The sequence below is a fragment of the Felis catus genome, chromosome C1, assembly GCF_018350175.1.
Source record: "Felis catus isolate Fca126 chromosome C1, F.catus_Fca126_mat1.0, whole genome shotgun sequence".
Classification (NCBI taxonomy): Eukaryota; Metazoa; Chordata; class Mammalia; order Carnivora; family Felidae; genus Felis; species Felis catus.
The window spans coordinates 183,563,302-183,590,559 of NC_058375.1; the positions used below are offsets into that span (position 1 = coordinate 183,563,302).

General features: G+C 37.6%; 1 protein-coding gene across 8 annotated transcripts in view; it reads right to left on the bottom strand.

The window, feature by feature from the left end:
* The window catches only part of SF3B1 (splicing factor 3b subunit 1), a 57,862-nt gene that overhangs the window by 19,672 nt on the left and 10,932 nt on the right, over positions 1-27,258 (bottom strand). For 3 of the 8 annotated variants that reach the window (XM_045034219.1, XM_045034222.1, XM_045034221.1), the window contains exons 1-6: positions 7,223-7,277; positions 6,217-6,383; positions 4,435-4,539; positions 3,928-4,042; positions 2,007-2,086; positions 473-643 (exon numbers count right to left, since the gene is read on the bottom strand). In XM_045034219.1, the coding sequence (XP_044890154.1) occupies positions 473-643; positions 2,007-2,086; positions 3,928-4,042; positions 4,435-4,539; positions 6,217-6,383; positions 7,223-7,262 (678 nt within the window). In that variant the 5' untranslated portion in view covers positions 7,263-7,277. Of the gene's footprint in view, positions 1-472; positions 644-2,002; positions 3,875-3,927; positions 4,043-4,434; positions 4,540-6,216; positions 6,384-7,222; positions 7,278-18,430; positions 18,609-27,258 lie in introns of those variants that run through there. The other 5 variants (XR_006583460.1, XM_003990992.5, XM_045034223.1 and 2 more) reach the window with 5 other exon arrangements.

Consider the following 27,258-nt stretch of genomic DNA (forward strand, 5'->3'; position numbering starts at 1 on the left):
ATATTCCAAAAGGGACATTCCTTTATTCCAGGTTATGGACTTTACTGTGTCTTCCCCCCAAAACTTACGTTGAAGCCCTAACCACCTATGTGTATTTAAAGATTGGGCCTTTAGTGAGATAATTAGGTTAAATAAGGTCATAAGGTTAGGGCCCTAACCTGATAGTACCAATGTCATTAGAACAGACACCAGAGGTCCCTTGCTCCCTCCATGTGCACACAGAGAAAAGGCCATGTGAGGACACAGCAAGAAGGCAACCATCTGCAAGCCAAAAAGAGAACGCTCACCAGACATCAACCCTGCTGGCACCCTGAGGTTGACTTTAAGCCTCTAGAACTGTGAGAAAACAAACGACTACTGTTTAAACCACCATTCTCTGTTCCCTTGTTAGGTCACCAAGAGTAGACTAATACAGTACATGAGAGGGATAAACTAAAAATAATAACAATCATAAAAAACAAAAATAAATTACCTCTGCTTGATCCCAACTTGATAGTTTTTTAGGAGTGGCACCAGGAGTCTGATCGGCTGTTTGATCCCAACGCCGTTTTCGTTTTGAGGGAGGCTGGGACGCTGCTGCTCCATTGACAACTTTTAATTCTCCAGCTTTAGCTTTTTCTGCTAGTTGTTGCCTAATTTCTCTCTAAAAATATTTGAATAAGCACTAAGTATCTCTAAAATATTTTCAACATATTCCCATATAATCAGCATGGTCATTTCCATTTAATGTCATTTTCTTCATTCTCTGTTCTATGCTGCTACTGGTAGTCCCATTCTTTATATCTTTTTATTTTCTGTATTTCTAGTCTTTATACAATGCCCTTCTGCACAACAGATAAGTACAGAACTCATAACACAGAGCATCTTACTTTAAATACAGTTAAATGAAGTAAAATCTTCAATGGTGGAGAATCAAAATGCTTTAAAAAAATTTTGTTTATTTGAAGGAGAGCGAGCAAGAGAGCAGCAGAGGGGCAGTGAGAATCTGAAGCAGGATCTCCACCATTGATGCAGAGCCTGACACAGGGCTCAAATTCATGAACTGTGAGATCACGACCTGAGGTGAAACCAAGAGTTGGATGCTTAACTGAGTTACCCAAGTGCCCCCAAAATGCTTTCGTTGAAAAACAGAGTCTTATTTAAGTTTTATTTAAAACTCTGATGAATAGCAATTAACATCATGTAGTAAGATAGAAAAGTGGCAAAAAGTGAAAACTTAAAAATTTTCACTACATAGAGGTGCCTGGGTGGTTCAGTTAAGTGTCTGACTCTTGATTTCGGCTCAGGTCATGATCTCGTGGTTTGTGAGTTCAAGCCCTGTGTTGGACTTTGTGTTTGTATCATGGAGCCTACTTGGGATTCTCTCTCTGCCCCTCCTCTGCTCATACTCATGGCTCTCTCTCTAGCATTAAAACAACTGTAACTATGTAAATTATATACAATGTAACCATAACAAATCCATTTAATTTATCCTATGATTTTAAAGTAAAGTTTAAACCCACTTAATCCATATAACAAATTATATAATTGTAATTAAGTTATAAAGGTTCACTATTAAAACAAATGAAGCAATCACCACAGGCCATTAGGAATCCTTCAGTCTTCTCCACCCATATCCAAACAGAATCTTATGGATGAATTGAAAAGGTTTTTCAAGGAATGCCTTAACTATCTGACTCTGCCTTTACACATCTATTTTGGACACACACCACCAATCCTCCCTACAAATATATCCACCAGGTCTGTGTATGTGTATATATACATACATGTGTACACATATATATATATACAGCCAAAAGGCCAAGGGCTAGAAAAGGACATAGAAATATGAAAGTTTAATTTGGGAGGAGGCAGAATTTTGGGTAAAGTTTCCTTCTCAACTTAATTTTTATTAATACTATTAAGATATTACTCGTGTAGCAAATAAAAAGGAAACACAAAAGTATCAATTTGAACTTTCTTTACATTATGTCACAACCACTAAAATAAAAATCCGGTTCACATACCTCTTCTTTGGTTAAATGCTGTTCTCGCATTACATCCATGTAAGTCCTAGCATTCATTTTAGGATCAGGGGTCTTCCCTCCTGCAGAAAAGAACAGCAACAGGACAAGAGTACAATAAATAAAAGATAATTAGGTTCAACTGATTTATCTTCCCTGCTCTAATATTATGTTATTCCATAATCATTTAATTTATTTTTTGATGGAAAACTTTAATAATTATACATCTTACTTTTTATTGAGTTTGCTGATCAATTTAACCTGTTTGAACACAAACATATCTACAGCAGTTTAAAACAAATATTTTAATGCATATAAAAACAAAATGACAGCACAGTTTAGAGTCTTCAGTAGTGATGGGTTCCTGGGTTGCTAATCCGGAATACGTACACTTTCGTGCCTTTGTCTCCATCAGCAGTTCTGACTTCAAGCAGCAGAATAGAAGCCTAGAAAATTATCTCTTTACCATTAGTAACACTTTGGAAAGATATTTATATTCAAAACATTACCTGTTGCAAGCTGTTAAAATCCTGACTACAAATAACTATAACTAGATAAGTTCTCCATACAATGTTCTAAAACAGTTATAGTTTAGAAAATAGTTTAGACTTTTAAAAATACACCTATAATCTGATTCTGATCCCATGTTACTAAAAAGGGCTTCATTCTTTTTAAGTTTTGTTGACTCCAAAACATTTTTATTTTCTTAGAAAGTATAAATTACAACTGGAAACATATTACTTGAAATATATTACTTCTACCAGTTATGTTGCACACAGAAGAAAAGTGGTGTACAAAGAGATGTGTTAGTCTCTTGGTTAAAGTTTCAGTATTTGCTTTTCAAACTTCAAAATATCTTAAAGAAGCCCAAACAGTACATAATAAGATTCAGAGGCACACTGAGTTTTAGAAATGTGGTAATTTGCTATACAAGTAGTATAGCATCACAATTTAGGAAAAAATAATAAAATTCTAAGACATTTCCTATGCTGAAGATCATGCCCAATTGATAGTGTCATTCTTTCTGACACTAGCTCTGATAAGACTTCCTTTGGAATACTTTTTCACCATAATCTAGAGAGGATGTGTTGAACTGCACCCTTAAGAATGCAGACAGGACTGGCATATAGCAGTACTGCTGTAGGAAAGAAATTAAGGACAGTTAGTATGGGCCTGTGAATTCTGACATACATGTTTAAATCAATTACAATTATGCAAGTAAAAAAAGAATATCCCTACTAATTCATGCAGGCTGAAAGTCTAATTTGTAAACCTGCAGCAGAATCTAATTCTAAGAAACAGGCACCTAATTCTGCTTTTGAAACTCACTCACCTGAGGAAAGCTTCCATCAGGCTCACTATGCCCCTTGTGCTGACCTGCACACTAAAATTAGCAAAACAGACTCCAACTATTAAAAATACCAAAGTCTTTTTGTATATATACTTTTCTTTTAACTTTAAGTATGCTTAGAGCAAAGTAGGTGCATTTACTAAACTACATTTAGAGCAATACAGGGGGGAGCTCTAATGTGAGAAACAGTTTCTCAAAAGTAACAAGCCTAAAAGTCTAGGATTTGGAATGAAAACTTTCAATAGTTTGAAAGTATTTTGAGCAGAAAAACACATTTGTTCAAAGTATAGAAAGCGTACCCAAAACAAAAGTAAAAGAAAAACCTTTAACCCTTTGCGTTTCTATGGCATTGGCTCATTATTTTCTTGTCCTTCTACCTGGAAAGAAAACTTGCATTATAAAGATGAAGAAAATGGCATCTGTGACTTCAACCAAATCTATACAAATCTATAATAAGGGGGATTTTAAAAAAGAAAAGCAAATTCATAAGCATGCCAAAAAAAATCAAAGGGCTAAAGACAACTTAAGACAAATAAATTCCTGAAAACTTATAGAAAAGTGGGAAAGAATTACCATCTGCAAAAGGATCAAGACGCTCTGGGGATATTATCATGGTCCGCCTGTGCTTTTTGTATTCATCTTCCCGGTCAGCAATCTTTGGAGGTCGGTGCTCAGCAAATGGATCATACTGAAAAGAGGTATGTCTCATTTAATACCCACTTTATTAAATACCAAAAAGAGTATCATAAACAAAACCCAGAATGTTATATATAAAACATGTAAAAATGTTAAATAAATGCCTACTAATAAAAGAAATATATTTTATGGATGTTAACGTGAAAAAATGACATATGGAAATGAGACAACAAACATGTCCACATCTGCACAGTTCTTCATGAAATGATTACCTTCATAAAACAAGCTAGGTACTATTTCTAATCCTCCCAAATCAACTCAAGACATTCTAATAACTTGTTTCTAAAATACGTGGGCTTCCATGAGAATTGAGACATTGTTTTCCTTATGAATAAACTCTGATTTTAATTTTAAACAGAGGAAGAAGAAAAAGAAAAGAATCACCTGTTCTGTTGATTGTGGTATATCATTAAGCAATGCCACAGGGGCATGATATCCTGGCTTCTTCTGACCAAGCAAACTTGTAGATGATGAGTAGTCATCGTCATCCTGCAATGAAATGCCCCCCGGAAAACCACAAAAATGTCAGAACTTAAAAATGAGAAAGAACATGCAAATTCAACATGGCATCGAAACACTTACTGACAGGGGCACCTGGGTGGCTCAATCAGTTGACTGTCTGATTCTTGGTTTCGGCTTGGGTCACAGTCTCATGGTTCATGGCTTCAAGCCCTACATCTGGCTATGCACTGAAGGCGAGGAGCCTGCTCGGGATTCTCCCTCTCTCTCTGCCCCTCCCCCTCTCCTTGAGAGTGTGAGCAGTCACTTTCTCTCAATGTTAAAAAACAAAACAAAAAAACAAAAAAACCCCAACTTACTGATAAAGTGATGTCTAAACCTTTGTTCATAAAACTTGTAAATACTTAGGTCTCCTTTCAACTCGTAAACCTATTTTAAAGAAATTTTTTACTCTTTTAAAAATATTAAACCAGGAATGCTTTCTGTGGAAGTTAACTGAAATAAAGCAAGTATGGAATTGAAAAACCTGAGCATTTTATTTTCTCACAGAAAGCATAATGAAATTTGTTTTTCAAATTTGGAAACTGCAAACAGCTTATTTAAAACTCTCCAGTTTCCTTGATTTTTTTAAAATGATTTTACTTTTAAGTAATCACTACACCCAACGTGGGGCTCAAACTTACCGCCCCAAGATCAAGAGCTGCATGTTCTACTTGAGCCAGCTAGGAGCCCCTCCTTGTTTTTTTTCACTCATTTTTTTTTTTAAACAAGATTTAACACAAATAAAATGTAATTAATTTTAAATGTATGTGTTTCCTTAGTAGTATGTTTGAACAGACCAAAGTGATATTCTTACTTTACTACTGTAAGAAGTGCAACAGTGCATTAACTCCCAAGATCTTAACACCTCATTTATTTTAGTCAAAAATGAAATCACAATTTCCTCAGCTTCTGGGAGCATATAGCCATCACTGTGTTTTACCATGAAGGTCTAATAATGCTAACAGAAGCCTGACTAGTCTCTGGAAATTGTACCTTTGGAACTTTTATTAAATTTTTCTTAAAAGAAAAAAGTGCCAACTAAAAATGTGGCTTGAATTTCACAAAAACAAGTTTGATAATCTATAACATAAAATGTTTGCTACTGAATCACACAAAAATGACTATTTCACCAAATATGGATGTTTGGCATGGCCTAACAAAATAAGCTCTGTGGAATATATAAAAACATTTTGAAGGACATATTTCAAAATGAGAAGTGGGTAGTCATCCTCCAGAGTAAATGAAAAAGTCCATTAGCATCATTCCATTCATATTAAGACACCAAAGGGTAAAAACACACAACATCAAGCATAAGTCTGAAGTCAAAAGTGGCAAGGACAGATGGCTATCTACAAGAAAGTTGACTCACACTGGCTACTCTAGAGCTCAATAGGTCACAATAGGGATTTATTTTACAATAGTTAATGATTTGCAGGTCCTTTACTAGATAAACTAGTTTTAACATAAAAATTGAGAACTGATCACTTCTAGAAGTTTCTGGATCTTACAGAGGAAGGACACCTAATAGTTTTATCCTTCAAAAGAAAGATTTCCCAATGCCCCAAATCTTCCCAGATTAAATGAGAGGATTAAAATAGAAAATTCCTTTATATTTCTTGCTCTTTGTTAAAAAAATACTTGACTCTTGTACACTTGGTAACTCACATCTTCAAGTTCAGTTGCAGCAATTGATGTCACATAGCCAGCAAAGCGGCTGTCACTTCCACCATAAATTTCCTGGTCATAATAACCTGTAGAATCAAGGCCCACTCCTTGAGCTTCATCAAGAGCTGCCTTCTTGCCTTGAATTTCTCGAATCTGTGCTTCAATATCTGTAAGAAATTAAGATTTTCTTAATTTTCTAAACAGACCCAACACAATGCAGTTCTCTAGTAGAAATTATCAAAGTAGTCTTCTAAATACATAAACTTTAAAATAATTATAATACATAAGGAGTTAGTAGAACTATTCCTAGTACTGATTTTTAATACACTTAATACACCTCAACCTCAACAGACAATACTCGTATACAAAAGATATGCTTACCATTTCATCAACCACAAACCATTCTTACCTTAAGAATGGGTTACCAAAGTATAAGTTATTGTTGAATTCCAAACCTTTTCCCAAATGAAAAAATAATACTGTCAATGTTGTTTAGGGACTAAGAACAATATTCAAGATAATTTAAACTCAACAATACCAGAAATGCAAACACAACAGTACTATGGAGTGTGGGTCTCAAACTACATAGAATGTGCAACAAATGGTCTCTAGATTTTGTCAAAATGCAGTAGGCCTGGATCAGACCCAAGTTTCTGCATTCCTAACAAGCTCCCAGGTGATGTCCTAAACATCTAGGATTACACTCCTGGGAGTAAAATAATAAAGGATAAAGTCTAAATTCTTTAGCCTAGAATTCAGAGCCCTACACAGTTTGGCTGCAACTACCATGACATTAGTTTTATGATTAAGAGTCTGAGCTCTGGAACCAAAATGTCTGCCTTCAAATAAAGGCTTTCTCTACTAATTAATGTTATTTCACCTCTGTGTCTCAGTTTCCTACAACTTTTTTTTTAAGTTACAAGTTTTTTTTTTAAGGATTAAATGAGATAATGAACATGAAACACTTAAGCACTCCACCAATGAATTAACTCTTGCCACATCTCACCCTCCAGGCACTGTGTTCTTTCTATCCATTGGTCTGACATTTAGAAGATGGACATTTGATGAATGAAGTTCTCAACCGATTCCCAAACTTCCCTATTTTTAATTTTGACATTTTTCAAGACTAAAAAAAAAATTAAAACATACAATGAACATCTACATAGTATTCACCTATTTTCATCAAGTGTTTACATATATATGAGATATAGCAAATATTATATATGTACATGACTTTTGTACACCATTTAAAACCCCTACTATTTCAGCATGTATTTACAGGTCTAAGACATTCTCCTATATAATCAAAATAGTATTAACAGGCTCAAGAAATCATCATACTAGTAACAACCTTTCTAGATGTTCTCTTCTTTGGTCCATGATTCCATCAAGAACCTGGCAAGGCAGTCTCTTTTAAATAGACTAGCCTTCCAAACTTTTTCCTGGTCTTTCCTAATACCAGCTAACTTTAAATTCCAAACTAATGTTTCATTGTAATAATCTGAATACCCAGGTGTTTTAAGAAACAAAACTTTTTACAGCTACTGGTTTCTTTTGTGGCTTAACAAATAGATGTTTCAATTTTTGCAGGCTTATTATACCTTCAACTGAATCAAAACCCTTTGACACCAGGCACTTTAAAAAAGCTCATTTACTAGTTTGCAAAGACCAAAAGAAAAAGATTCAAATGCCCAACTCCACACCCTCAGCAAAGGGAGAAAAACATCCACTGTTCAAGAAGGGTATGGTTTAAAGCAGAAAATATAATAACATGATCTAGTCCAAAGTACAGCTGGGCCATGTAACTGTGGGACCAAGTCTCAGAAACTCAAAATAATGGAACAGGGTTTACCACTGAACTTAGCAGCTCCAGTTTGTAACCACATCTCAAAATTCTTCTGGTGTATCCACAGCACTATCATCTCCACAGTTGCTACTTTTTCCTGCCTCTCTCCCCTCAAAACCATTACAGCAGCCCAGGTGGCCAGAGGCCCCCACCATGAGTAATCACAAATAGAAACACTGTCATGTGAGCTGGGTGGTTTATTTTACTATTATTTTACTAATCTACTTCTGTTTCTATTTGAAGTAGTATATATTTTTTAGAAGTCTTAAATCCACATTTGCTCCCCTCACTCACCCCTGAAACTTTTTGTCCTGGAGCACAGAAGAAACCTCAGTGGATAAAAAGACTGGCTAAAGGGTGACTAGAGATTAAGCCTTTTCTTTTTTCTTTCCAAAAATTTCCATTTCTTAAACGTTTGAGAAGAACATTAAAAAAAAATATTTTTTTTTAAACCGCTAGATGCATGGATCACCTTTAAGTAAACAAGTTCTTTTCATGGACCACAAATGCTACTGCCATCAGGATCCAGACAGGACACACAATGGTGAATCAGGCCAGCCAAATAATCTGCAATCTCCCCTCTACAGCATCAGTGTAGTCCACTAACAACCTACATTAAAGTCACCTGGGGCACCTGTTACAAGGACTGACTCCCATGCCTCAGACCCATTAAGTTGGAACCACCAACTTCAGAGCCCAGGTTTCTTCATCAATATATATTTTGTGAATAAACCCAATTTTATACTTCCATTTTTCTTTAAAAGAAAAAAAGGGAGAGAGAGAGAGAGAGAGAGAGAGCCCACGTTTCTATATCAGTAACAAACACTCCAGGAAACTTGTACATGGCCCTCGACTTCCAGCTCCAGCCTACCTTTACTTTAAAATTTCCAATTTGGGACATGTTATACTTTTTTCTAGCTCATACACAACAAAAAAGCAATAAAGAGGTGCTGTTTCATAAAAACCACATCACAGCATACATATTGGGCAGCTTACCCTCCCCCCCCTTCACACACACACATTATACGTTACGGTTTTATTTTCCTTTGAAAGGATTCTTCTAGAAGTTTACAGCAGCTAGTACACTATTTGGATAATACATTTATTCAGGAACTACTTTCATCTATTCAATCTTACCCACTGATTTTATGTACTTAAGGATAAGCAACAGAGTTTTCTAATTACAAAAATACTCAAAATATTGAATTTGTGTTTGTATAAACTCTATGTATTTTATGACTGGATTCCTATTAAGTAAAATGTGGTAACAAAATCACCTAGGGGCTAGGCAGCTCTCTGTAGTTAATTAATTCTGAAGGGAGTTCATTAGTAAACTTCTACAAGTTGTATATGCAAACCAGGTACTATATCTGCTTGAAATTACAGATAAAAAATCTATATACCTTGTAAGTTTTATTTATGCATTGTAAACTGCAGCACATTTACATAAGCATCACATCCACAAAATTAAGACAACAGATTCCCCAACATTCAGCAGTTATGCAAATAAATGACAGAATTAAAACTCAGTAATTATTTAGTAAACTATGTGCCAAAATATAAAATAGAACACACTCAATATTTATAAGCAAACAAATGTATCATTTCACTTATAAACATTTATAAAATGTATAATCGAGTTATTATGAGTATGATATTTTGTTTACAAAATAAATAAAATCTATGGCACAAATATGGCAAAATATTGAGAACTGGTAAATCTGAGCAATATTCATTATTTTTCCTGTACTTTTCTGTAATGTTACACTATTTCATAATTAAAAGGTAACTTTCAATCAGAAGTCATTAAAAATTTTTCCAAAATTTTATAAACATTTTGCACCTCTGGGAAAGACAAAATCGTCTCTTATTTTCAAAGTTGTCGCACACAAAATTGTAGCTACTGGCATGCAGATATTCCTGTACTTTAATTGACTAAACGTAGGTAAATAGATCATTTCTGACAACAAATGCTAAGATTTGTTAGCAACAATGGGATTAAAAAAAATGAGGCAGCATACAAAAAAGAATAACCAGAGGGCCAAAATGTTAAATAAAAGACTTGAAGCAGAGAAAGGAGGAAATGTTTATGCTAATCTCGCCCTACTTCATTTAATTCCTTTCCAATTCAGACTCCCTGTAGTTGAGACATTCAGATGTGAAGATGAAGAAAAATGGATATGGTCTGCTAGTCACTGGACAAGAGACTAGGAGCTCCTCATGGGCACACATACAACTGCCAAGAGCTGGCACTCTAATCCATCTGAACCCTTAAATACTCCAGTCTTCAAGATATGTTAATCAATATTTCTCATTATCAAGTAGTATTCCTATGTACTACAGCATTCAGGTTGCTTGCAGTCTGTAAAGATTACAAATAAGGCTGCTACAGAACATTCACATACAGGTTTTTATGTTAATACAGGATTTAATAGCACTTGGGTAAATACCTACTCTTTACAGATAAATATCTAGTCTGCTAGGTCTTAAAACAGTATGTGTTTAAAAGAAACTTACAGAGGTGTCTGGGTGGTTCAGGTGGTTAAGCATCTGACTCTTGGTTTGGGCTCAGATCGTAATTTCACAGTTCATGAGCTCAAGCCTATGTCTCTGCGCTGACAGTGCAGCCTGCTTATGATTTCCCTCTCCCTCTCTCTGCCCCTCCCTGGCTTGCGTGCTCGTGATCTCTCCCTCTCTCTCAAAAAATAAATAAAAGAAATTTACAAAGTCCTTTTGGTGGATTTACTTACACAAGTTTGAGCACAGAAGAGAACTGAACTATTCTGTATAACAGAGAAAGAATCATTTTGAGAGATGAAATGGAGGAAATTAACAGAACAAGTAAAATGAAGAAAAGCTAATTCCAGTTTAATGGTGTTAAAAAGGGGGAGGTTATCAGGAGGCAGATGTATCTAGTGTGGGTTCCTAAATTATCTGATTTTCCAGATTAAAGCTTCACTTCTGTTCCCCACCCAACCATTCTCCTATTTCAGTAAAATCTCTGAAGAAGTGAGAGGAGGGGGACCATATACAGTACAAATCTTCGTTACTGGTGCTGAAAACTTAAAAACAAAGCAGGAATTCCCCATCATGAGAGCATATTTGGAATCCTAAAACTGAAGTTATGGATTGTCCTTCAATCCATAGATGGCATACTCTGATAGTGGTTTATAAAAAACTAAAAAGTCTTATTAGACAAGAAAACAAAGTACTAGTTAAGCATTAGACTTGTACACCACAGTCTGTAAAGAGCCTCACTAAATGAGGAGCCCTGAGGGTAAATAGTTGAGAATGAGGTTTTTCTTAAGCTGGTGTTCCCATTTTAAGATACAAATATCACAGGGACTCATGCAAAACTACTTCAGGTAGAAGGTAAACCTGTTAGAAAAATTGTGAGAGTACATTCATTGCCATTAGAATTATAGTGGGAGAGGCACCTGATTTTACAAATCCTTTCTAAGATTTCCTTGCCATGGCTAGTCCAACCTAACCCTGAAGTATGATTTCAGAACTGTGTTCATTCCTAAATCCAATAATTTTCTTGGCACCTCCCTTACTTGTGGGCCTCCCGACATCTTAACTGCAGCAGCAGTGAGGAGAGTCTTAGAGGCAGTCATGGGTGTTTTCACTGCCCTCTTTCCTTTTCCCTGCAGACTATGGGAAACTACAAAGGGCGCTGCAACAAATAAATTGCAAGGAAAAAGAAACATGGAGGAGGAACATAAAGATTTAAGACTAATCCCTGTATGGGATTTATTCGGAACTTAAACTGTAAAAAAAAGTTTTATAAGGCAATAAATAAAACAAAAATATATTTTGTTATATTAATTTTAGGTGCAAAAATGGTATTTTTTTTTAAAGTCTTTACATTTTAAGGGTGCCTGGGTGGCTCAGTCAGGCGAGCATCAGACTTTTGATTTTGGCTCGGGTCATGATCTCACTGTTCATGGGATTGGGCCCCCTCCCCACAAGTCGGGCTGTATGCTGCCAGCACTCAGGCACACACGCTCATTTGCACACTCTCAAAAAAATAAATAAGCATTAAAAATAAAGTTGTTAAATTTTATTTTTTTTTAGTTTATTTTGAGAATGAGACAGCATGTGTGAGTGGGGGAGGGGCAGAGAGCAGGAGAGAGAATCTCAGGCAGGCTCCAAGCTGTCAGTGCAAAGTGAGGGGGGGGGGGGCGGGGCTGGGCAGTGCTCAATCCCACAAACCAAACCGTGACATCCTGACCTGAACTGAAATCAAGAGTCAGGAGCTCAACCACCCAGGCGCCCCCAAAGTCCTTACATTTTAGAGACACACACTGAAAAATGTATGGATAAAATAATACGTCTGGGATTTGCCTCAAAATAATGGGAAGGGTGGTAGAGACCAGAATACAGGTTAAACAAAAGTGGACTCATGTTTGTAACTGTTGAAGCTAGGTGATGGGTGCAACATGTGGATTCGTTTCATTGTTCTATTTCTGTATATGTTTGCAGTGTTCAATAAAAAGTTTAAAAATTTTAAGTGTGTTTTTCTGAAGTTTTTCTTTTTCCTCATTTTTGGTTCTTCTTTCTGCTAGCCCCTTGAAACCAAGGCTTGTGATCCCATGAAACAGAAAAATAAAAACTCTCTCTTCATTGAAATGGAATCCTTTGCTAGATGTAAACAGATTTTTTTTTGTTTTTTTTTAGCTTTTCTATGTAATATGTTCAACCTTAAAAGTCCAACTCTTCTCCACCTTGTCATTTCTTTTCTTTTCTGGCTTTATTTATTTTGCTGATGATAATGTAAAATCTTAACAAATGTTAAGATATAAACATACATTTCAAAAATAAATTTGTTCCAATGATCTACAGAAAATAAATATTATTCAAGTGAAACTCCCCTCTTTTTGGAGGGGATTTCTGGATCTTAAGCAGGCTTTCAACTATCAACGAACAAATCCTTCCCTAAAAGATAGATATAAATTAACTGTGTATTAATGAATAAATTTGTGAGCCAGCTCACTTGGTATCTCAATTCATTTTTTTTATTATTATTTTTTTTAACGTTTATTTATTTTTGAGACAGAAAGAGACAGAGCATGAACAGGGGAGGGGCAGAGAGAGAGAGGGAGACACAGAATCTGAAACTGGCTCCAGGCTCTGAGCTGTCAGCACAGAGCCCGATGTGGGGCTAAAACTCACGGACCGTGAGATCATGACCTGATCCAAAGTCGGATGCTTAACCGACTGAACCACCCAGGCGCCCCTCAATTCATTTAAAATTGATTTCCACTTTGCATTTTCTTAAAAATCACATTACTGTTATAATCAGAAAAAAAGTGATGTTAAAATTGCAAACATTTTTGACATAAACACATCAAATGTTTTATCTGGGAGTTGACTTTGACTATGGTTCAAGGAGTAATGCAGAACTAGGGGTCTTTTTATTTTTTTAAAAAAAAAATTTTTAATGTTTATTATTTTTGAGACAGAGAGAGACAGAGCATGAACGGGGGAGGGGCAGAGAGAGAGAGGGAGACACAGAATCGGAAGCAGGCTCCAGGCTCTGAGCCATCAGCCCAGAGCCCGACGCGGGGCTCGAACTCACGGACCGCGAGATCGCGACCTGAGCCGAAGTCAAGACGCTTAACCGACTGAGCCACCCAGGCGCCCCCTAGGGGTTTTAAAAGAGTCAACATCTAGCCCACTGTTTATAATCTAACCTAAACCCTAATTATCTAGCCTACTGTTTATAATCTAAACTAAGACCTAAATATCAAACTCGGAGATAAACCACCACTGGTCACATCTGATACAACTGTTTAACTGCTCCCCACCAATTCTCTCTACTGGTTTCCCCTTCTATGCCTTTTTTCCATGCCCCAGATTATTGCTAAATCTGGCACACAGCACTTTCTACTGCTTGCAGTGTCTTTTTTTTTTTTTTTTAATAGTTATTTATTTATCGGGAGGTGGGGGCTAGGGCATAGAGATAGGGAGAAAGAGTGAATCTGTGCTGTCAGTGGAGAGCCTGACATGGGGCTTGATCTCACAAGCTGTGAGATCATGACCTAAGCAGAAATCAAGAGTTGGATGCTTAACCAACTAAGCCACACAGGTGCCCCAGATGTGTCTTTTTATTCCTCATTTTTAATTTGGATGATTTGCAATATTCTAGTCACTGTTCATTATGTTACAGACATACAGCCTTTGGATGTTACTGACACATTAGTCTGGTCCATAAATGTTACCTATTCTCCCAAAAAGCAGAGACAAGTAGTGAGCAAGGATTTATCACATGTGACGCCTCTAAAAGAGATCCAGAAAACACCAAGTATATTTTGTATCACAGCTTTCAGTCTTTTCCTTAAACAAACCCCAAACAAGAAAACGCATTACAGTGACAAATTATTTTACTGAACACTAGAGACATCAATTCCTAAATGACTAATTCCTAATTAGCATTACTTATATTAACTCTTAAATGATTATACAAGAAAAAAATCTTTTTCAAAGTCTTTAAGCAATTTGTTTTCATTTTTATTTTTACTAGCAACATTCATACTGGAAGTCTACAAAACCAAAACTATTCTGAACACAGAAAAATAAAAATCTCAGTAAATGAAAAGTAAGATGACCATTCTGGACATTCTGAATACAAAAATTTAGGGGGGGAAAAACTCACCTCTGAGATGTCCCCCAAAAATCCACTTAAGGGACAGTGACAAAACAAGCCAATATGTGAGATTTTAGGATAATCTACTTTCCCTTTTCTGAGAGAACAGATTGTGTTTGTTTGCCAAAGTTAATATAGGAACTGCTGGATAGCAACATTATGCACATTAATTAACTGTATACCCTTGACACAACATGCAGGAAGGTCCAAAAGATTTTATTGATTTGAACAAGTCCAGCTCTTTTTATAGAAAATGCAAGCCACCACGATAAAAAACAATCAGGTTGCTTAAAAAGGATGTTAAGGGCTGACCCTAATAGAAATATTCAAAAGGAATACCACAGCAAGAAAAAAAAAAAGTTACCAGTTTGGCTCAATGATGGGAGCTAATAGCTGTGTGAAAAGAACCACACAGGAAAGAACCTACTTCAGCTCGAATACAGTACCACTGAGCCTGGGTGGCTCAGTCGGTTAAGCGTCCACCGCTTGATTTCAGTTCAGGTAATGATTTTGTGGTTCATGAGTTCAAGCCCAATGCTGGGCTCTGCGCAAGCAGTACGGGAGCCTGCTTGAGAGTCTCTCTCTCTCTGTCCCTCCCCTGATCAAGCTATCTCTCAAAATAAACTTTTTTTTTAAATTTTTTTTAACGTTTTATATATTTTTGAGACAGGGAGAGACAGAGCATGAACAGGGGAGGGTCAGAGAGAGGGAGACACAGAATGTGAAACAGGCTCCAGGCTCTGAGCTGTCAGCACAGAGCCCAACGTGGGGCTTGAACTCACGGACTGCGAGATCATGACCTGAGCCGAAGTCGGCCGCTTAACCGACTGAGCCACCCAGGCGCCCCTCAAAATAAACTTTAAAAAGAAAAAAGAATACAATTTTATTTAACTCACCAAATTCAAGTAAAAAAACTGATGCAGCCATTACTTTAAAAATAAATTACAGGGGCACCTGGGTGGCTCAGTCAGTTAAGAGTCCCACTTCGGTTCCGGTCATGATCTCACAGTTCATAGGTTCGAGCCCTGCGTTGGGCTCTTTGCTGACCACTATGAACCTGGAGCCTGCTTCAAATTCTGTGTCTCCATCTCTGCCCCTCCCCTGCTCACACTCTGCCTCTCTCAAAAATAAACATTAAAAAAAATCTTTTTTAATAAACAATAAATAAATTATAAAGTACAACAAAGTAAGGCTTTTACCAGCAACATTCAGGGATAAAAAGATTAGAGTATGTATTTAAAAAACCAACATGATGATGGACAATTCTAAAACAAGTACTCTGCACATTTTTAAAAGTTACCCCACTCAGGCTCAAAGTCAAGTTCTTCAGACAACTACTTCACTAGCCTAGAATTGCTGCTCTTACTGTCATTCCTCACACTGCAACCAATGACTTCCCTGAAGTGCAGAAGTAACTTGTTACCTGGGAGAAGGAGGAGGCACTACTGCAGTCACTGGAAAGCCACGTCAAACCTAGATCAGCGTTTAAAGCCTTCTTGAATTTGGTGCTTACCTGACATTTTTTCCTTTCAGCCCAGAAAATTTCTAATATGTTACTAAGTCTTCCCACCTACCTCAGCCAAACAGATGCATCCAAACCTACTCAATCAAAGGTCAGTTTAAGTAACCGCATTCTGTGAAACTTTTAATATTTCCAGCATAATCTCTCAATAAATGTTAATATTCAGTACCCATTAGGCATTAGATACGGGGACACGAAGGTACATTTCCTGTACACAACAATCTCAAAGTAGAAGAAAAAAATCTTAACCCAATATTCTAATATTTATAAAGTGCTATAGTAGCATCAAAATGAAAACAAAAACAAAAGCCCCACCAAGAATTCTGCTCCAGATTATCAGAGATGACTTATCAAGGGAAAAGAGATGCACGATAAAGAACTACGGTTGTCAAGGTAAATGTCATAAGGGAGTAAGAAACTATGTAAATATTGTATTTCCAGTAAACATTTATCATCTTCAGTGTCATACAGTGATGGAAAATGTCTTGTACACAGTGCTCTCATGTTACCTGAACACTCCTATACTTTCTTTACAGCATCAGTTATTTCATATTCACAGTACAGTCCCAAATAAAATGACAAAAATTTGGCCAATGAATTTCAATCTTCTGCAGATCAAAGCTTTTAACTGGGTTTCAAACAATGCAGGAAAACTGATCAGAATTTTCATTTTCCTGTCTAAAAGTATCTTATGATAAGGATACCAAAAAACAAAGCCACAAAATGCCCCAAATGAACAACCTACTCCTGAAGGAACAAGAATAGCACCATCTTTACATTTTCTAATTATTTTGCAAAAAGTATGTCTGAGTTAGTTTAAAGAAAAAGTGCCTAAAAACCCTTCTGAGTTAAAACAGTGTATAAATCCTAAATACCTACCATCAATAAGAGGAATATTTAAAGTCATTGCCAATTGATTAGCATGTTTTAAAAGTTGCAGAAAGCTGGACTTCGGTTCTGGTGGGTAACAACTATTTGATGTCATTCACGTTCTGGTCCCAACCAACCTTTCCAGATCCATGGACATTTTTCCCTCCTTGAACTCTTTCCCTGCCACAGTCCACTACTCAAACAAACTTTCATGACTCCCTGCCTCCTTACAAGATGTCTCTCAGACTCAAATGTCCTCCCCTAATTTAAAACGCACTTTTTTACACCAGGGACACGTCACCTCCTCTATGAAACAGTCCTAAGCATAAATTAATCACTCCGTTACCCAGGATCCCAGAACATGTCGCTTGTATTTCTATTTAAGCATTCAATAAAAGGATGAAAACGTACACACATCTGTTTCCCTACCAGACTGTAAAACTTTTGACGGCCTTAGTCTTGGTTACTCCACTATACTGAGCCAGGCACTTGGAAACGACGAGTGAAATAACCGATTCTCTTGGAAGGCCTCGTGTTTGATAAACACTTCAGATTTCACGTTAGAAACCAAGGAATGCAGTCCCAAATTCCCACGCCTCATCTTTTCTGAAGTGACCCTATTACCTGCCATTTCTGGATATTCCCTGAAGGACTCCAGCCTATTCTCAACATTTTCCTAGCTTTATATTCTCCATCTTTCATAAAATGATCACCTACCTCGAAAGCTTTGGCCATTAATATAAATGTGCCTTTCCCGCTTCCACCAATCATCCAGTCTCCAAAGAAAAAGACCAATATACCACAAATATTCCCAAATCACTTCGTACAAAAAACCCAAAGTATCTTTGACGCCTGAAGACACACAAATTAGCCAAAGTTAAGAGTAATGGTTAGGTTAAATTCGATTTGGGGGCCGCCCAAAAAGCGGCTGCCGTATTTCAGTGCTCTCCAGACTCATTTGCACAAACGGCCAATAGTTCTGAGAGGCGAGGGAGACTTTTTGCTTTCACGCCCGTTTCCCCGATCCCTTGCCCTGGACTACTCCTTAGCGATCTGTTTAAATGCGGCCTTCTGGTCAGAAAAGCGAAGCAACTCTGAAGGAGCAAGACCCAAACACGGAACAAAGCGCCTGCCGGCTGTGTTTAAGTAGGACGCCATTACGTGGGGCAGTGGCCTGCGCCGCTTGTGCGAAGAAGACGACCAAGGCCCCCAAGCGCGGGCTCGGCACCCTACAAAAGAAACCACACGACGAGACAAAGCCTAGGAAAACTGACTCTTGGCTGGCTAGGCAGCAGAGAAGACACATAAGTAGGGAAAGACAGCTTACCTTCGTGAGTCTTGGCGATCTTCGCCATTTTGTCCACTCGAACACACAGACGGAACTGGCGCTCCCAAGCACTTCCGCTCGCTGCCGCTGCCACGGAGAAAAATAGCTGGGAGATACTCTCTGCGCATGCGCCAAGCGGGAGCGCGCTCCGTTGGGTGACACGTGACAGAGTAGCCACCTAGAAGGAACAGAGAGATGCATTGTGGGGGTGGGGGAGGAGCTAATGTTGGGCCGGAGGCGGTTTTCGTGGTGACTGAGAAAGTGGTCTGGCGGCCCATAATGTCTTTAAGGGAGTAAGTTTGCCCTGGAGGAAGGTGGATTACGCGAGAACAGTGTACAGTAAGAAACACTACGGATTTCATGGCTGGGAGAAACCTCAGACCTCCAATTTATTTTCTCCAAATAGACCGGAAGGTGTCTTGGTGCAAGACAAAAGCTTTCCTTAGCATCTCTCAGCTGTTGCAGTGGTTAGCTGTAGAAACAGTCCTATAAGCAGTCACATCCTACGTGCTGAAATTCAAGATTTTCCTTCAAAAAAAAAAAAATTACCATCTGGGTAGGAGTTTCATTTACAACATTGTATTTCCAAGCACTGTTTACCTTACAAACAACCTAGTAAAGTAGACAAGTTGTTGCTAATCCCATTTAAGAAATAAGAGAAAAACTAGGGCGGGGGTATATATAAATTGTGCAAGGTCACACAGTTGCTAAATTACACAGCAGGAACTTTGCCACCCTAAAAGCCTTTTAACTTTATAGGTTCTTAGAAAACCACTGATCATCAGCATTAACACTGATGAAATGCCTCTCTTAATCCTAAATGTCATTCTGAAATCAGGAACTTTTAAAAGATCAGAATATGGCTTTTTCTTTTTCTTTTTTTGACAGCTCATAAAGGTTCTATTGTTGGTATTATATTGGTTTTTCACTCTTTGTGTAAAGGGTGATTATCTTAATTTAAATCCAAGTTAGTTAACATATAGTATAATAATAATTTCAGGAACAGAATTTAGTAATTCATCACATATAACACCCAGTGCTCATCCCAACAAGTGTCCTCCTTAATGCCCCTCATCCCTTTAGCCCATCCCCCCACCCAACACCCTGCCAGCAACCCTCAGTTTGTTCTCTGTATTTAAGAGTCTCTTACAGTTTGTTGACCTCTTTTTATATTATTTTTGATTCCCTTATGTTCTTCTGTTTTGTATCTTAAATTTCACATATGTGAAATGAAATGATGTATTTGTCTTTCTCTGACTTATTTCGCTTAGCATAATACACTCTAGTTCCATCCACATTGTTGCAAATGGCAAGACTTCTTTTTGATTGCCGAGTAATATTCCTGTGTGTGTGTGTGTGTGTGTGTGTGTGTGTGTGTGTCCCATATCTTCTTTATTCATTCATCAGTCAATGGCTATTTGGACTTTTCCCATACTTTGGCTATTGTCGATAGTGCTGCTATAAACATTGGGGGGCATGTGCCCCTTCAAATCAGCACTCCTATAACCTTTGGAAAAACACCTAGTAGTGCAATTGCTGGTCAAAGGGTAGTTCTATTTTTAATTTTTTGAGGAACTTCCATACTGTTTTCCAGAGTGGCTGTACCAGTTTGCATTCTCATGAACAATGTAAGAGGGTTCCCCTTTCTCCACATCCTCACCAACATCTGTTGTTGCCTGAGTTGTTAATTTTATGGCTGTCTTTTTCTTTTTTTTTTCTTTTTTTTTTTTTTTATGTTTATTCATTTTTGATAGAGACAGAGCACAAGTTGGGGAGGGGCAGAGAGAGAAGGAAACACAGAATCCGAAGCAGGCTCCAGGCTCCAAGCTGTCAGCACAGAGTCCGATGCAGGGCTCAAACCCACAAACCGTGAGATCACGGCCTGAGCCAAAGTCGGACGCTTAACCGACTGAGCCACCCAGCCACCCCTATGGCTGTCTTTTTCTATGCATGATTACACTAGCATAACTTTGAAGTGTCAATGCAAGCCTTGGACTTTAGAAATGAAAAGAACATAACTTAGAAGGGAAGTTGGTACAGGAAGCAGCCTAAGAAAACAGGTAAGGATTAAGGTTAGAGCCTTCACAAAGAAAACAGTTTACCTGGCTGTGTGATAAGACTCACAACACAAATACTTAGTAGAAACTTCAGTAACAAATCAGTGAAAAAAATCAATCTGATGAGATGAAATTTTCAATTTTTAATTGTTTTAATTTAGGTTATAGTTGGGGGAAGAAGGGGATGAGAGAAAACATGTAGATTATTATACAAATTATTAATAAACTCTAGTTCTTGGATTGGTAGAGGGCCCACAGATATTACTTACATGGTTTATAACCTAAACATAGATTATACTTTTATATATACAAAATAACATGTTTTAAAATAATTAAAGGAGGGGTGCCTGGATGGCTCAGTCAGTTAAGCGTCCCACTTCAGCTTAGGTCGTGATCTTGTGGTTCGTGAGTTAGAGCCCTGCATGGGGCTCTGTGCTGATAGCTCAGAGCCTGGAGTCTGCTTCAGATTCTGTCTCCCTCTCTCTCTCTGCCCCTCTCCCGCTCATGCTCTGTCTCTCTCAAAAATAAAACTTAAAAAAGGTTTTTTTAATTTTAAATAATGAAAGGCAAAAAGAATGTGAAATAAGGAGTTACAGAAGGGTGTTATTATCCATCAAGAATCAACAATCTAAAAAACATCCATGTTGACAAAAAGAATCACAAAAACATTGCATTTCTTGGCTCTACTTTATAAAAAAAGATGAATATGTATACACAAGGAAATTACTGTCCCATAAAAATATATGCAAAGGAAATTCACTATAGTGTTAATAGTGGATGTTTATGAATGATGAAATTATGAATTATAAAAATAATTTTTAGTATTTTCCAGATATTCTGCCAAAAACACATTATTTTTATAAACACACACAAGAAATGTGTTAAAGAAATGAAAAGCATCTGCAAAGTAGGTATCACATGTCCTTTGTCTTTCCAAGATAGAAGCTGCACCTGCTGGCCAGTTTGCATTATATGCGTATTTCTCTAGGTTCCTAGGTATTCGGTTACTTTAAAAAAAAATTTTTTTTTAATGTTTATTATCTCTGAGACAGAGCATGAGTGGGGGAGGGGCAGAGAGAGAGGGAGACAGAATCCAAAGCAGTCTCCAGGCTCTGAGCTGTCAGCACAGAACCCGACGCGGGGCTCGAACTCACAGACCGTGAGATCATGACCTGAGCCTAAGTTGGATGCTCAACTGACTGAGCCACCCAGGCGCCCCGGTATTCAGTTACTTTTGTAGGGCAAAGGCATATATAGGATAGTGAGACATGAGAAAATTTGCCAAAGTATCAAGGGAGATTCCCTTCTTTTAGTCTTCTTCTAAGGACTAATTACTCTTTAATAAAACAATGACTTGGACATTGAGACAATAAGTAACAGAGATTTTTCAATAAGTACTTTTTACTTTCTGTTTTCAATATTAATACATAATACTCAGATATCACTTAAAATATATTTCCTGCCCTTTTCTGGTGAAGTTTTTTTTTCCAAAAGTTAGAAAAGGGATCTAGCTTTTATAATCTAAACAACTGACAGTGATGACATCCAATTAAAAGGAAAATCAATTCCTTTTCTAAGTATTTAAACAAAATTTTAATGTTTATTTTTGAGAGAGAGAGCACACACGCATGCACATACATATGGGGTAGGGGAAAGAGGGAGAGGGAGACAGAATCCAAAGCAGGCTCCTCGCTGTCAGCACAAAGCTGAACATGGGGCTCGAACCCACAACTGTGAGATCATGACCTGAGCCAAAGTCAGTCAACCAACCGAGCCATCCAGGTGCCCCTATTCCTTTTCTTTTCAGGTAAGCTCTATACCCAATGTGGGGCTTGAACTTAAGACCCTGAGATCAAGAGTTGCATGCTTTACTGATTGAGCCAGCCATGCACCCTCATTCCTTTTCTTATCAGGAGCACTTGGAGGCTGGCTTTTCTGAGTCTCAAAAAAAATACCGCAAAGCAACAAGCATACATATTTTTTCTGGACAAAAAAACAAGATGTAACAGTTTTGCAGAATGTTAAATGCTAGATGTAATTTTCTCAAATTACCTTTGGGATAAAACTGTAAAGGCCTTGAAGTTCTATGCTATAGGAAAACCACTGACAGTTTATCCAGCCCATTTTTTCTGAGGTAAAAGAAGGACTTTCATGGATAAATGGCCCACAATCTTGATGTGCAGTGTTTCCTAGAAGTCTCCTATATCAAAGGAATATCAGACTCTACCTACTCCAAGCCAAAAATCCAAAAACTTCTCTCTCCCTTTCAGTTATGCCTAAAATCCCAAAACTACCAAGTCTTATTTCTGAAATTTTAACGCATTACTCAGTTAAAAAAAAGATAACCTTGAGACGATGTTCTAAATATGTCTGTCAATGTGCCTGTCATGTCTAGCTTCAACTTAACTGACTAAATTCTCTGCTCAGGGAAACAGCACTGGCTTGTTCTCCTGGAAGAGATAGGTACCTGGCCAGCTACCTAGAACCTGACCTAGAATACAGGACATTCTACCCACAGAAAAAGAAGTTACTGGCTAGGCCAAGATTCCTTCTCTTGGAAATTTGAACTGGAAGTATGAAAGGAACTTGCTGGTTGCTATTGAAACAGAAAGAATCAAAGGAAAATGTCACCTGAATGACATAAGACTGAGGGATCATAAACTCCTGCTGCTCAAGTCCCCACAGCTACCCTAAATCCAGAACTATCTCCAGCTCCAACCTTCTAAAGGCCCATTCTTTAAATAATACTGATTTTCTTGAACTAGGGTAGATTTCTCTACCTTCCAGCCTCACTAGAATAGAAGAGCAGTATTTTTAGTGTGAATTCATTAATTAGTTTATTTTTCTAGTTAAAGGTCAACTGAGAGCTCTTTTTGATTCATAATGCTGAAATATCTAGTTACAGCACATATAAATCAAGTCTGAGGAGGTGTCCCAAACAGCTAAGGGATTGTGGCACAGAAGCATTAGGTGCCTGGAATGCTGTGATGTCTTCTAATATGTGAATTTGGCTAAGCTACAGTCCCTAATTATTCAAATAAATACCAATTTATTTGCTATGAAAGCTTTTATAGATATGCTGAAAGTCCACAATAATTGACTTTAAGGAGACTGTCTTAGATAAGCTGGGTAGATCTAATTCAATCAGTTGAAAAGCCTTAACAGCAGAACTTAGGTTTCCCTGATGCAGAAGAAAATCTACCTGTGGATAGCAACTTCAGCCTCTGCTAGAAAGTTCCAGACTGCCCTTACTGATGGTCTGCCTTCAGATTTTGGACTTGCTTAGCCAGTGTCCACAGTTGCATAAACCCAATTCCCTGCAGTAAATCTCTTAATATGTATCCCCTACTGGTGTCTCTCCAGTTAAAACCTGATTGATATAAATGCCAAAGGTAAATTTTACCATTCATTCGTTCAAAAAATATTTATTGAGGACCTATCAATAAATATTTAATGAGGACCTAGTCTATACCAGCCATTATTTTATTTCATTTTATTTTCATTTAATTTCATTTCATTTTTAATTACGGAGCACATTGTATCCACAAAGAGTATGTACAATTTCCCATGCAGCTGCTATTACTCAAGAATATTATCAGTCTCTTGTGTGTTGACTCCAGTGTTCCTTGCATCAATTATAGCTCCACCAGTCATACTTGAAAATCCATGTTTTGAATTTTGTGTTAGTTATTCCCTTGTACTTCTTTATACTTTTACTACATATGTATGTAATCAAGTATACTTGTTTTTTTTAACTTTTATGTAAATGGAATCATCCTAGTTATAGTCTTCTATAACTTGTGTGTAGCTATCACTTGTTCCTTTTTTTTTATTCCAGTATAATTAACATACAGTGTTATATTAGTCTTAGGTGCACAATACAGTGATTCAACAATCTATACGTTACTCAGTGCTCATCACCATAACTGTACTCTTAATCCCCTTCACCTATTTCACCCATCACCCACCCACCTTCCCTCTGGTAGCCAGTTTGTTCTCTATATTTAAGAGTCTGTTTTTTTGTCTCTTTTTTCTTTGTTGGTTTCTTAAATTACATATATGAATGAGCTCATACGGTATTTGTCTTTCTCTGATTTATTTCATTTAGCATTATACCCTTTACATCTATCCATGTTGAAAATGGCAATATTTCATTCTTTTTATGGCTCAGTAATATTCCATTGTATATATGCACCATATCTTCTTTATCCATTCATCTATTGATAAGGGATGGGCATTTGGGTTGCTTCCATATCTTGGCTATTGTAAATAATGCTGCAATGAACATAGGGATGCATATATCTTTTAGAATTGGTGTTTTCATATTCTTTGGGTAAATACCCAGTAATATAATTACCAGAGATTATTTTAGATGCTGGGAATACAATGTTGAACAAGACACTGTCCTCATGGAGCTTACATTATTTGAGGGACAGAGATTAAAAACTGTGTGTGTGTGTGTGTGTGTGTGTGTGTGTGTGTGTGTGTGTTTGTATAATTTCAGGTACTGCCAAACACTATGAAGAAAAAGCAGTATTAAGGGAGAGTGGGCAGGATGGAGGATAGGATGGGGGCACCTAGCTGGCTCAGTCAGTGGAACATGCTACTCTTGATCTCAGGGTCATAAGTCTGAGCCCCACACTGGGCATAGAGATTACTTAATAACAACAACAAAAAAATGTTTTTAAGGAAGAATAGGATGAACAGAAAAGGCAAGATCTCTGAGAGGATGACATTTGAATAGATATTTAAATGAAATAATGGAATGAGGATTGGGGAGAAGAGTATTCCAGACATAGTAAGTGCAAATATGCCAAGGTCGGAATGAGCTTGGGGTTTGTGTCCAGAGTGAAGTAAGGGGGAGGGAGTAAAGAATGGCATGAGATGAGATGGTACCACAGATGCCTGGCAGTATTACATTGTTGAATGAATGAATGAATGAATGAATGAATGAATGTTGAATGAAAATATCTTCCAAACTTTCCTGCTCTATACTGCCTCTGTTAGCTAATACAGAGACAGCAGCCACATAGTTTTTGCTACTGGATTCTTCATGATAGATGTACATAAGAGCAGAAAACATTGTCACTAATGATTCGCCTTAGGATGACTGTTGTCACTAACTAAACTAAGAAATTGGTAGGAGGAGAGGAAGGTGGTATATGAGGACCAGAGAAATAGGATTTGTGAAGGAGGGTTAGGAATTTTGGGCAGACTATGGCCCTTGGGTCAATGACAGGTATTGTATAGTCGGCAGGTACCAGAGTCAACAAGTTGGCAATAGCAATAATAACAATAGCTACAGTACAAAGCCCACAGTTTTTGATGCCACCCAGAACTCAAAGAGACTTATTAAGCATAGTGCTTCCTTCTTAGTGGTAGGAGGTACAAGATGCAATAGTTGTCCTTTACTTTGGAGGGGATATCCAGGCATGCCCCAGGCCACTATGTACCTAAAACAGTGGTTCTCAGATAGAAGTGATTTTGTCTTCCAGGGATACTTGGCAATGTCTAGAGACATTTTGGTTGTCACAACTCTATCCTCTTCCTAGAGGATCCTCCTTCCTATTCCCACCCCCATATCCTCTACTCTCTGTCACATGGTAAGTCCTCATCCGGTAAGACTGGCCCAGTGCCACCCCAGCCAGGAACCTCACCCTAGGATAGAGATATAGATTGTATGCTTTGATATTTCTGTGCCGTATTCCTGAAATACCACAGACATCTCTAAGTAATTACTTTGTGTTATCGTTGTTTCCGTGTCTATCTCCCTGAATTGGACTGTAACACCTAGAGCAACTTAAAGGGAGAGATTACTGGCATCTAGAGGTCAGGGATACTGCTCAACATCCTATGTTGCACAAGATGCTCCCCGAAACTAGAAATTTTCTGGCCTAGGATGTCAGTTGTGCCACAGTTGAGAAATCCTGCCCTAAAAATACCACCAATGGAGCAGACCCTTTCCTTTTTTTGGGTTTATCTTCCACCTTCTGGAGCATATATGTCTTTCAAGGCCTCCAAGTATTTACCACTTCCTGGTCATCTAGTCTTATTAACAGGATTAACATAATGCCATCAATATAGTGGGCCAATGTTTCACTGTATGTCCAGATGTCCATGTTGCTTAAGACTGTATTATGATAGTTCTTATGACAGACTGCATTAGGGGGGGAGTTAACATAATTCAGGGATAAAATTTAAAATGTATACTGTTGTCTACCCCAAGAGAATGCATATTGTTTAAATACTCCTTACTGTTAAGGATGGAAAACAACTCTTTCATCAGATCAATACTTGCCTACCATGTACTTGAGGTCATGTTAATCTCTTAATCCGCTCTAGAAACCACATCTGGCACAGCAACTGCAATTGAGGCTACTACCTGGTTGAATGTGATAATTCACTGTCATCCTCAGGATCTGTGTAGCCTTTGTAAGGGTCTGACGTCACTGTAAATATAATGTGGACCACCATCCTTGCATGCTTTAGGTCTTTAAGGCACTAATCTCTGCCATATTTCCTAGGATATAATAATGTTTTTTATTTCCTATCTTGGCAGGCTGTGGGGGGAGCTATTCAGTATCCTTCCCTGCTATGTTCTTATCCCATAGGCTCTGGAACCTATATGAGAGTTTGGCCAACTTCTAATTATGCTCATCACAATTATACTTTTGGCAACTTGGGAAATGACACTTGGCACTGTGAGCCAGACCTGGGCCAGGACATTTATGACCCTATATACCACCATTCTAAGAGAGGCCACTATGACAC